Source organism: Acanthaster planci, linkage group LG06, assembly GCF_054643075.1.
Source record: "Acanthaster planci isolate LZ-2023a linkage group LG06, COTS_SCS, whole genome shotgun sequence".
NCBI classification, from domain to species: Eukaryota; Metazoa; Echinodermata; class Asteroidea; order Valvatida; family Acanthasteridae; genus Acanthaster; species Acanthaster planci.
In genome coordinates this window covers 3,437,886-3,449,207 of record NC_141782.1, presented here as the reverse complement: position 1 = coordinate 3,449,207, position 11,322 = coordinate 3,437,886, and the positions used below count along the sequence as shown (strand labels likewise).

The 11,322-nt window shown below is 44.2% G+C and overlaps 1 protein-coding gene across 1 annotated transcript; it reads left to right on the top strand.

Annotated features, from left to right (window-relative positions):
- Positions 1-2,764: 2,764 nt before the first annotated feature.
- LOC147798738 (cathepsin B-like cysteine proteinase 3) lies at positions 2,765-10,530 on the top strand. Its single transcript, XM_087138484.1, has 8 exons — positions 2,765-4,728; positions 4,836-5,007; positions 5,590-5,802; positions 7,385-7,503; positions 7,809-8,041; positions 8,326-8,442; positions 8,827-8,955; positions 9,717-10,530. The coding sequence occupies exons 2-8, from the start codon at positions 4,867-4,869 to the stop codon at positions 9,788-9,790; spliced, it is 1,026 nt and encodes a 341-aa protein (XP_086994610.1). The 5' UTR covers positions 2,765-4,728; positions 4,836-4,866; the 3' UTR covers positions 9,791-10,530.
- Positions 10,531-11,322: the final 792 nt, after the last annotated feature.

Genomic DNA, 11,322 nt, shown 5'->3' with positions numbered 1-11,322 from the left:
CTATCCTGCTCAATGCACGCAGGCTGGCACGTGTGTTCAAATGATCGTAAACCCGAATGTCTGAATTCAACCTTCACATTTGTAATGCGACTTCATTATGCGTGGGGTATATAGCTAAGATTAGCAGTGGGGGCACAAAAGGGGCATTAGCGTCTTACCTTATGGAAGGGGCACCAACTTGCACTTTTTTTGGGGGGGGGGAGGTTTTTGTAGCCTTGTGCGTTTATACGTCGACATGAACGTGTTTAACATATAAAGTGTTTTTCCTCGGGACACTGAAACGCCTGTTTATAGCGCCTTCAAAAGTGAATTCCGTCATTTGCCGCCAGTACTCTTTGGTGCCGATGAAATTCATAATTATATTTGGGAAGGGCCTGGAAAAATTGGCCTAAAAATTGCCTGCTCGAAACCCCGCCGGGGGGGCGGGTTACCGCGATCTCCAGGCGCCAGTGACGTTGCAACGGGGGGCCTGGGGCACGTTCCCCCACAAATTCCTAGTGCCCCCCAGATGCCCCCACTAAAAAACCGGATGAATGGGTATTGAACAAGGCTAACAAAAGCTTGCTCCCAAAAAACACACCACCGAAAGCTGGTGCGCCCCTATAAACTGCTGGTGCCCCCTGTGCCCCCTCCCCAAGTAAAATCCTAGCTACGCCACTGCCTGGTGTCCCAGTATGCAGTCGAAATCGAAGAAGAGGAAGAAATCGTTTGCTACGTCTAGCTTCATAGAACATTACAACCCTACTGGACGGCGGCAACCGCCCCGATTGGCGCACAGCCCTTGTTGCTGCAGAACTGGTGCGCTACAACATTGACATCTTGGCTTTGAGCAAGACCCGCTTTCACGGCGAGGGCTCTCTGGTGGAGCCGACATTCGGATACACTTTCTTCTGGAGGAGCTATCCGGATGGGGCCCGACACAGCATAGTGTTGGGTTCGCCGCGCGCTCAGCGCTGGTTGGAGGCGTGTCTGAGACCCCCACTGGTGTGTCCGTGCGACTCATGAGCTGTAGACTGCCACTGGCCAAGGGTGAATCACTCACAAGAAAGAGCGCTCATGCCCTGACGCTGGTTTCTGAGGAAGCCGTGAAGGAGGATTAGGATTACGCGTGTGATGCTTGGTGCTGAAGCGTCTGCGGACAATTGGTTTGTCGTCTCGAAGATGCATCTCGGTGGGTCAACACTGCAAGAATGAAAGACCCCGAGACACGTGTACAGTTTGCTGATGCCGTACAACAGCGCATTGTGTCTCATGACTCAGCTGATGCCTCAAATTTCCAATCGCTGGAGCTCCCAGAGCGGCTTTGCTGCTGGACGCGGCCGAAGAGCGTCTTGGGATCTGTAGGAAGAAGAACAGAGACTGATTCGACGAGAATGAATTGGTGATTAAGGAACTGCTCGATCTAAAGGACTGAGCACATGACTCCGCGCTGAAGATCAACACCCCCGCTTCCCGGGAGTGTTCCAGGGCGCAACACAGCGAGAGGCAGTGCAGGCTGTGTGAGATGGAGAACCAGTTCTCGGCAGAACTCCTTTTCATTCGAACCGGCTTCATCTCTTCTACGAGGGACTAAAGCGGTCTGTGGACCAATCAAACCACTAATCCATCCTATCCGCTCAACTGATGGCACTGTACTTCATGCAAAGGAAGCTGAGATACTCACCAGTTGGGCGGAGCACTCGGGGGAGCTTGTTAACAGACGTACTCCATGCAATCCCATCATTTATTGAGGAACTGCCCGCACTGCCCGTGGTGGAGCACCTGGACACTCCTCTATCGTATGAAAAGACTATAAAGGCACTTGCGTCTCTGACGGATGGAAAAGCCGTTGGGCCTGATCAAGTGCCGGCCAAGCTGCTGGAGTACGGTGGGCATGCCTCCCTCGAAGCTGTCATTGTGAGCTCCACAGCCTTACGAATGCCTGCTGGGAGGCCGGAGCAGTGCCACAGGGTGCAGACCACTAATTCAAGTGAGAATTTCTGACCAGCTCATTAGCATTAAAAGTGCCCCCACAGTATCTTTTGAAAAAAGAGATTGTTTGGCCCCCAAAATGCTGAGATTGTGTAAATCGTCGCCAGGATCAACTCCCTGGGTCTTTGAGCTTTCATATGAGGGCAGAAGGGCTGAAAACTACGGTTGAAAAATGGTCCTAAGTGCCCGAGAAAGTTGAGGGTTGCCACTTGAAAAATGGCTGCAATCAGACTTCGGAAAAATCACTTTTGGGGGGGTGATTTTGTTTTGTGGGAATAATTAAATATGTAATTGGTTAACCCACATAAAAATTAAAAAGAAATTGAAAGATAAGTGACCAGACAAGAATTTCATTTGTGTTTCAGAAATCTCAGGGATGTTGGCGTGCATGCTATTGGGCCCTGAACGGTGCTGATTTTACACTGTTTTCAATGGGGCTTGAATTAGTGGACTGGACCCCACAGTCCTGGAAGGATGCCAATATTGCCCACACTCATAAGCGACAGGGCGACAAGATCGTATGCAGCAACAGTCGTGGCAAATAAATGCTGTCCACTGCTGAGGAAAGTCTTAGCCCGAGTCATTATGGACCGTTTGCTTTCTGAAACAGTGGACAATGTCCTTCCCGAGTCTCAGTGCGGCTTTCGTCACGAACTCGCGACTGGGGACGTAATCTTCGTCATACACCAAATACAGGAAAAATGCCAGGAGCAACACCTCGGCGTGTACGCCGCCGTCATCAATCTGACAAAGGCATTCGACACAGTTAACTGCGAGTTGTTGTAAGGCGTCGTGCATAAATTGGCTGTCCTCCAAGGTTTACTGCTGTGCTGCACGCGTTCCACGACGACATGGTTGCCTGGGTACAGTACTCCGGGGAGATGTCAGCGCCGTTCCCAGTTGCCGTGGGAGAGAAATAGGGTTGTGTACTTGCTCCAGTCCTATTTAAGCTATTCCTGGCCTCAGTGATGCGCGTAATATACACCCAGCTGGAGGGCCATGCGGACCATGGCATCCAAATTAGATACACACTGGACGGCAGCTTCTTCAACCTTCGACTTCCCCAAGCTTTAACACGTGCACATCAGTCTACGCTGACGACGCAGTTCTTGTCGGACGCTCGCCACTGAGAACCTCCAGCAGTCACTAGACGTGCTTGCAGACATATATTTACCCGAGGGCCTGGTTGTCAACTGCGACAAGATATGGCTGCAGCAGCAGCAAGGGTGCGACCACTCCACTTACACCGTGCAGAAGCAAGAGCTAAAAACTAGCAACACCTCTGTTTACCTCGGTACGGAGCTATCCGATAATCTTGACCTCAGTGTGGAAATCCATCGAAGAATCTGTCGTGCTGCGTCAGCGTTTGGTAGGCTGTACCGTCGAGTCTTCTTCAATTACAGGCTGACCTTCCAAACAAAGGTGGCGGTCTTCAATGCAGTCTGCGTGTCCATCCTCTTGTACGGCTGTGAGGCCTGGACTCCGTACCGATCGCAGATCTGCACCTTGGAGGCGTACTGTACGCAGGCCTAACAGACGCCTGCGCCGCGTTTTGGGGAATGCAATCACTTCCAGGCGTGCGGCACCCCTACTGAAAGTTCTGCTGCTTGGTAGTCAGCTGTGGTGGGTCGCCACGCACTTCGCATGGTCCCGGAGCGTCTCCCTCGTCAGGTCCTCTGCGGAGGACTAGCAGAGGGCCACCGCACGGTTGGCGGCCAGAAGAATTGGCACACATCAAAGCATCGCTGAAGAAATGCAACATTCCCCTGAGTCCCTTCGGGAACTCGCGGCTGACAGAGCCTTGCTGCCTGCAACCGCAGGTCCGCTTCTCTTAGTGGACTACACGACGAGGAAGAGGCGGCCAAGGTCAACGTCGGGTCAGAGGTGGCGTCGTCATGGGACACGATGGACCTGAAGGAACTTAACTAAAACAAACCTGTAAAAAGTATGCATCTCATAAACAAACACATAAAAAGTTACTTCATAGCTCTGATCAAATGACACTCAAAATATCTGAAACTCAAAATACAATATCACTCATGTACTCAAATTAAAGCAACTAACACTAGCACTTAAACTCAATTATCAATAATCCATAATATTTTTTTTAACATCTGAGTACATACACCCCAATCCATATCTAGACAGTGCAGAGGTCCACACTATGTAGGACACGCCAGTACACATGCTAAATCATCATTATTACATGTATTAATATGATTACAATTTCTTGGAGTGATGGGCGTTGAGTGATTAGCTGGACAGACTGCCACCATTCATCACCTGCAGCCTGAGAACGTACAGGCGGAGCATAGGCTCTGAAATTGCAGGAGACGGCTGGCTTGCATTACACTTTCACCCACCAATGTTTCTCACGTTTACTTCTAGTTTGCTTTTCCCGCTTTCTTTTCCTTTTTTGTTTTGATTTTAGTCTATAACTTTTCCCTGTTGCTTATACATAGGCCTATTCATTTCGGTATTGGTGGCCGATTCAAATGGGCACGATTTTAGAGCCAAAGGAACGCTGAATCTATGAGCAAATTTCAAGGTTCATCTTTAAATTCGACATGGCAAGCAAAACCTAACTCTGCGTCTAGAGGGCCCAAATATATATCAATCACCCTATCAACACTTGATCGATGGACTGTAAACCGACGCCGAATCCAAGGCTTACATTTTCTTTTGAAGAGGGTTGCAGTCTAAGGTGTCAACCCAATATTCACTCAACTATTCGCCAGCTGTTGGGTATAAGACAAGGTAAGCAAGAAATATTATTTTGCATTACTATACTCAAAGTCACAACTATCACTGTCAGGTATAAAAGTTAAATAACTACAAAATACCACGATGGTATTATTTTACAGAGGAGTCACAGGCCTGCTTCCAATTTGCAACATGAAGATTCTGTTGGTCGCCGTTTTCCTTGGCCCTTTGGCTGTTGTGTCAACTTTGCTTTCAAAGTCACTCGATCAGGACTTCGTAGAGTACTCTGCTGACCTGGTGAAGAAAATCAACTCCATGAACACAACTTGGAAGGTAAATAGATCACAGTCGTAATCATGTTTAACAAACCATATTTACCAATGCAAACAAAATTGCGACAACAACAGTAACAATCACATGTCACAACAGCCAAACGAGCTAATACCGCAACACAAACGGTCTTTGTGGAGCCTGAAAGTTGACCCCTAATGGCCGACCCCGGAACCCTCGGATAGGAAAATGACGGGCACAGATTTTTGACTTTGCTGTCATTTTTCGTTCACTTACCCTATCTTTTTACTAGCTAAAGTTTTTTTTACTCCTTCTCCGAAAGGAGGGTGCTGTTATATATACCGCTCCTAAAGTGATACCAGTTTATAAAAAGGGGCGTGTCCCAAGGGGGCTACCTCGCCCCACCCCCACCTTCACCCTCGCTAGATATACAAGTGGTTATTTCATTCGATATTAAACAAATCCATAATATTAAATTCCTCACAAACAACCATTATTGTGCTACTTGTTTCACTCGTTTGGCCATTTTCCAGAAATAAGCGAAACGCTTGTCTTTTAAAGAGGTATTGCACATTATTTTGTTGAAGTTGTCCTTATAGCTGATTGATTGAACCTTCTCGGCAGGCTGGACCTAACTTCGCAGGTGAGACTGCTGAGTCTGTGCTGAAGCGGCTTGGCACTTCCAGGTTATCACTGGAGAAAGTCCCTAAACTACCAGTAATCGAACGAGAACGAGCTGATGGCGACATACCTGAAGAATTCGACGCTCGGGTGCAGTGGCCAAACTGCACTTCAATTGGTCGCATCTATGCCCAAGGGAACTGCCAGGCATCTTGGGTAGGCGCATGATCAATCTTCATATTCTTGAGGTCACTGCATACAACCAGGCTGCCCTTCGGTTGGCTTTTCTGCAATTTGTGGGAAAGCATTGTTTTGGTAAAGATTTTTCGTTGTGGTTTTTTTTTACATCATCTCACTTTTCCTCTATTCTTTCCGCGTACAGCAGAAAAGCCTTTAACTTTGTTCAGATGTTTCCCTTTTCAACAAATGTGCGATGTGTTACTACTGAAAATGGGATGACGTCATGATAAAACATCAGCAGAGGTTTTAAAAATTATCAAAATTTATTTATTCATTCTTTAGAGGAACTGTCGCCTGAACAAAACAAGGGTTTTCAAACTTCGTTTTGCAATGCTCATAATCATCCACACAAATTACGTTTTTACAAAATTTCGTGACATCACAAATCGTTATTGCTTGTTATGTTTATAAAGATCTAATCAGATTGACTGGAAATTTGGCTGGTCGATCAAACATGTCTTCCCCATAAACACTTTTAAGTGACATTATGATAGCGTCATGTTCTGATTAGTATTTGATTCTTTGATTTTATTTATGCACAAATTAATACGTATATTCTTCTTTCACAATAATTTGTGGTACCATTTCAACTTGCTTCGAGTTGATACTTCACCAACATAAAAGTGTTAACGGAAAGCGTGACTCTGTTTCAAAAAGTTATGTTGTGTGTCACCTGAAACTCCCTCAAAGATGCATATTTCAGTGACAGATATCTGCAGGACTACTCTTGGGAGAGTCAAGAATTAAACGCGAGCATGTTCTGTGCACAAATGATGTTTTTGTATGTTAATGCGTTTATGAAAATGCATGCAATTGACTCGAATCAAGTGCCCTTATTAAAACTCGATTCCTGCAACTCTACAAACAATATATTGTGGTGACTTATGTAGAAATGAAGTGTACAATGCACGGTTGGGCCCTCAATGCAAATACTTCGAGTACCAGATTAAGTGATATCTCTTTTACGCAACACATTTTTAAGCTACCTACTGTCCTGGAATAGGTTTCCGGCTCTCAAACCCTTAAGTAAAGATCTTTATAACAGGTATTACAAACCGGTAGGTTTCCCTATAGTCACAACCACTCTGGTTTCACAACCAAAAATTCATACTTTTTTGTGGGGCCATGAACGTCAAATAACTACAAAAATCAAAATCTTTGTGAGGTTATGTAAATATGAACTTCACCTTTGTACTGATAATGGGTATCTTCACATGCATGCTAAGTTTCGAAAACAAGCAGACATGTGACAGCTGAGTTGGGGGGGTGCAATCCGCACCCCAACCTTGGCTATATGTGATATGGTCCAAAATATCCCATCAATTTAATGGGATTGAAGCCTAGAAAAAATCAAGATACGCCGACAAATAATTATACGCTAGTGGACGGCATGGAGAAGATTATCAAAGAGAAAGGCCACCAGTATAATTAATACCAGTAAAGTATATTTCAGGGGACAAAATGACGTGGCGTTTCAGATAGATAATTATTTTTCAGAGATCTATAGCAATTACATTTTATCACTCGAAGAGATTTTGTTGACTTTGTTGCACTGCAGGCTTTTTCTGCTGTGGGAGCGATGACCGATAGATACTGCATTACGCACAGCGGTCAGCAGTTCAATTTCTCTGCTGAGGACTCAGTGGCTTGTTCGCTTTCACCCTTCTTCAGTAACAAGTAAGAGAAAAAATAATAGCAGCAATGTTGAAAGGTTGATACCAGATCCAAAGTTTCGGGGGGGGGGGGAGGGACTTGTCTCTAGGAATGGCTCAAAATTGTGGAGTTTTAGGTCTTCCATGTCTATGCACCATGTTGACCGTGGCTTATCAGGAGCCCATAAAAGAAATTAACTTGGGTGAAACCTTTTAAGGGCACGCTTAGGGATACGTAGTGCACATTTTTCAAAGAGTTCTTAAAGCCCCCAAACCCTTCAAATTTAGAATTTACATTCATCGTTTGTATACTTTTTGGGGTTACTTTAGCTGTTTTGGCGGTTCCACTACTATTGCTTGGCTGTACTGGTTTGATACTGGATTGGTGAGCGGGGGAGGATACAACAGTTCGTCCGGTTGCCGACCGTACGCCTATCCGCCCTGCGATCATTATGAGAAAGGTTCACATGGTTCGTGTTCCGATCCACTCCCCGACGAGCCATTCTGCAACAAAACCTGCAGGCGTGGCTACCCCAAGTCGTACGAAAACGACAAGAAGAAAGGTGCACGCTTCATATTTCTAAAACAAATCTGTAAATATTGAAAGTAAAACAACGAACATTTTTAACTAACCTCTCCACGATTCACACGTTCAAGGCAAGCTCGAGCGGTCGAGACTACAGTTAACTATAGTTCGATTAACACCGCCCGGACGATCGCCAGTTTTTTTTTTGACCATGTAGTTGACCATTAATGGAACCAGGCGAGAACTTACTTCAACATGCAGTCTCCTAGATTGCTTAACTGCATTGTTTTAATAATCTTTTTTCTTTCTCGAACACTCGAGGTCTGCGAATTTATCGTGTTGGACACCATGAGGCGGATATTCAGAACGAAATCATGAATCACGGGCCGGTTTCAGGGGACATGGATCTATACGCGGACTTCTTACTCTACCGATCAGGTATCTGGCAAAATAAAAAAAACCCACTTTTCATTTTTTTCCATTTGACGTTTATCCTATAAAACACAGCAAAATTGCTGATAATATAAATAGGAAACCCAACATACGTAATCATACATCAATGCTAGGCAAAGAAGACTTTGAATATCATATATTATATATCTTGTCTGGTTTTTACAAAATCAGTGTCAACATTGTGTCAATGGAACGAATTTATGTCAAAGAACATTAGGCCTACCAGGAAAAGTCGCGGAGGCTCAGTGTGACAGAAAAACGCACTCTGTCAAAACGCAAATGCATTCAGAAAGGCGTAATCTAACCCAGACTCTCGGGTCAATCTCTGAGTGTCATTCATGCTGTTTTGCAAAATTGTTTTCTATGAAGGTGTTTATCAAGACAAAGGGAGTGCATTTATTGCCGTACATTCAGTTAAAGTCCTTGGCTGGGGCGTTGAGAACGGACAGAAATATTGGCTGTGTGCCAACTCATGGAACTCCGAGTGGGGCGACAAAGGTAACAATCAGGGGGGCAATTCCATGGATCTGCTTAGCTCAGAGCGCGGAAAATACGTGCTTAGCAAAAACGGGTTACCTGCCAAAAGATCACGGCACTCATACCTGTGGTAGGTACTCTTCTACATTTTGCTTGAACGTGAATATCTGAAGCAAGAATTTATGCTAATTGGAGAATGATGGAATTGACCCTTACGTGTATACATGGATGAAAAACGCCCTTTTCTTAAAGCCAGCAACTTGCCATAGATATGAACAAACAGTTCTTCAGTATAAATGTACGGTGCATCTAAAGGTCACTCTCAAGGCGATATAATCTTGGAAGATTTCACACAATTTTAAAATATTGATCGAAAGGAAAAGGAGCGAACAGTGGAATACAAGTAGAGTTTCAGTTGTATCCAATCAAAAGTCCAATTAGTCATCAGTCAAATTCAGTGTTTTTAACCTTTAATGTTTTAAGAGTAAATTATCCGCAAGGCATTTTACTTAAAACAAACAAAAGGCAGTTGTTCTGTCGAAGCAGGCACGAATTAAAAGTAACGATGACGTTTTTGAAGTGTGGAATTAAATGCAAAGTGATTTCGCCCTGCATGTACATTCTTATAAAGTGATTTCGCCCTGCATGTACATTCTTTTCGCTATATCCAATAACAGTTCGCAAGAACGACTTGCATGCTGGACTGCCATATCTTGAGGGCTCCGTTTTTCTTTTCCTTTGTCATTAAACTTTCCTTTCTTTCTTTGTCTTTATTTCTTCAGGTTTTTTCAAGATCCTTCGTGGCACTAATGAGTGTAATTTGGAATTTAATCTACATGCAGGCCAACCGTACTAACATCTGGAGTCTTCAATCAGCTGCTGACCTCTCAACAATTATTACTTGTATTAATTAACTACCGTAATGTTGGTCAGAATATTTCGAACCCAAAGTCGTCTATTTGTCAAAACTTTATTAATGGAGGAATTTACTGCCGAGAGGAAAGAAGTGCTTGCATCTTGTTCATGGTGTGTTTTATAAGGGGTTGCATGTGCAGTGGGGAAAAATAATCGAGGGCACTGTAACTTGTCACTTGATCATTAATCAGTTCGTCAAATGCTTTAGAAAGCACAAGTTTATTCATCGTCGATTAAAACTAGAGAATGGCAGTCACAAGTTAAATATTACACGTGTTAATCTGGTTTCAATGGCATTCAAAAATTGAATCCAAATTGGTGCATGAACGATATACATCTCTTCCGCACTTTGTGAATTTTAAACGACACGAGGTTGGCGAGCAAGTAACAAGTCGGCAAATTGATTCTGGCACCTCCCTCTCGGAAATGCCTTCTCTACGCTCCTAGGTGTAGGCCAAGGGAAGTAGCATCTCCTTCTTTTGGTAGTTCTCAGCCAATCAAGATACAGAATCCGTGGATGAGGTGTTGTCACAAAGTATTAAAGACCCCGTGGACCTTTACTTTGCAATGTTGCAGGAAGACCTTTAGGCCTATGGGATCAATATTTAAAAAAAAGTTTCTATGAAGTGTTCCTGGCTTGTACTCAAGTATATTTCACGAATAAAACAATTCAGAGGAGAAGATCCGGTGACGCATTAATTTGTGCACAAGAGCTGCTGGCATTAGCTTCGCATGTCTGTTCGACCCTTTTCGGAGGTGGGGTGGAAATCTTGTTTTACCTGTCACAGGAATTTAATCTACATGCAGGCCAACCGTACTAACATCTGGAGTCTTCAATCAGCTGCTGACCTCTCAACAATTATTACTTGTATTAATTAACTACCGTAATGCTGGTCAGAATATTTCGAACCCAAAGTCGTCTATTTGTCAAAACTTTATTAATGGAGGAATTTACTGCCGAGAGGAAAGAAGTGCTTGCATCTTGTTCATGGTGTGTTTTATAAGGGGTTGCATGTGCAGTGGGGAAAAATAATCGAGGGCACTGTAACTTGTCACTTGATCATTAATCAGTTCGTCAAATGCTTTAGAAAGCACAAGTTTATTCATCGTCGATTAAAACTAGAGAATGGCAGTCACAAGTTAAATATTACACGTGTTAATCTGGTTTCAATGGCATTCAAAAATTGAATCCAAATTGGTGCATGAACGATATACATCTCTTCCGCACTTTGTGAATTTTAAACGACACGAGGTTGGCGAGCAAGTAACAAGTCGGCAAATTGATTCTGGCACCTCCCTCTCGGAAATGCCTTCTCTACGCTCCTAGGTGTAGGCCAAGGGAAGTAGCATCTCCTTCTTTTGGTAGTTCTCAGCCAATCAAGATACAGAATCCGTGGATGAGGTGTTGTCACAAAGTATTAAAGACCCCGTGGACCTTTACTTTGCAATGTTGCAGGAAGACCTTTAGGCCTA

Coding starts and splice junctions, on each gene's coding strand:
- LOC147798738 (XM_087138484.1), top strand. CDS start 4,867: ATGAAGATTCTGTTGGTCGCCGTTTTCCTTGGCCCTTTGGCTGTTGTG. Junction 5,803..7,384: donor GGAACTGCCAGGCATCTTGG/GTAGGCGCATGA, acceptor GTTGCACTGCAG/GCTTTTTCTGCTGTGGGAGC. Junction 7,504..7,808: donor TCACCCTTCTTCAGTAACAA/GTAAGAGAAAAA, acceptor GGGTTACTTTAG/CTGTTTTGGCGGTTCCACTA.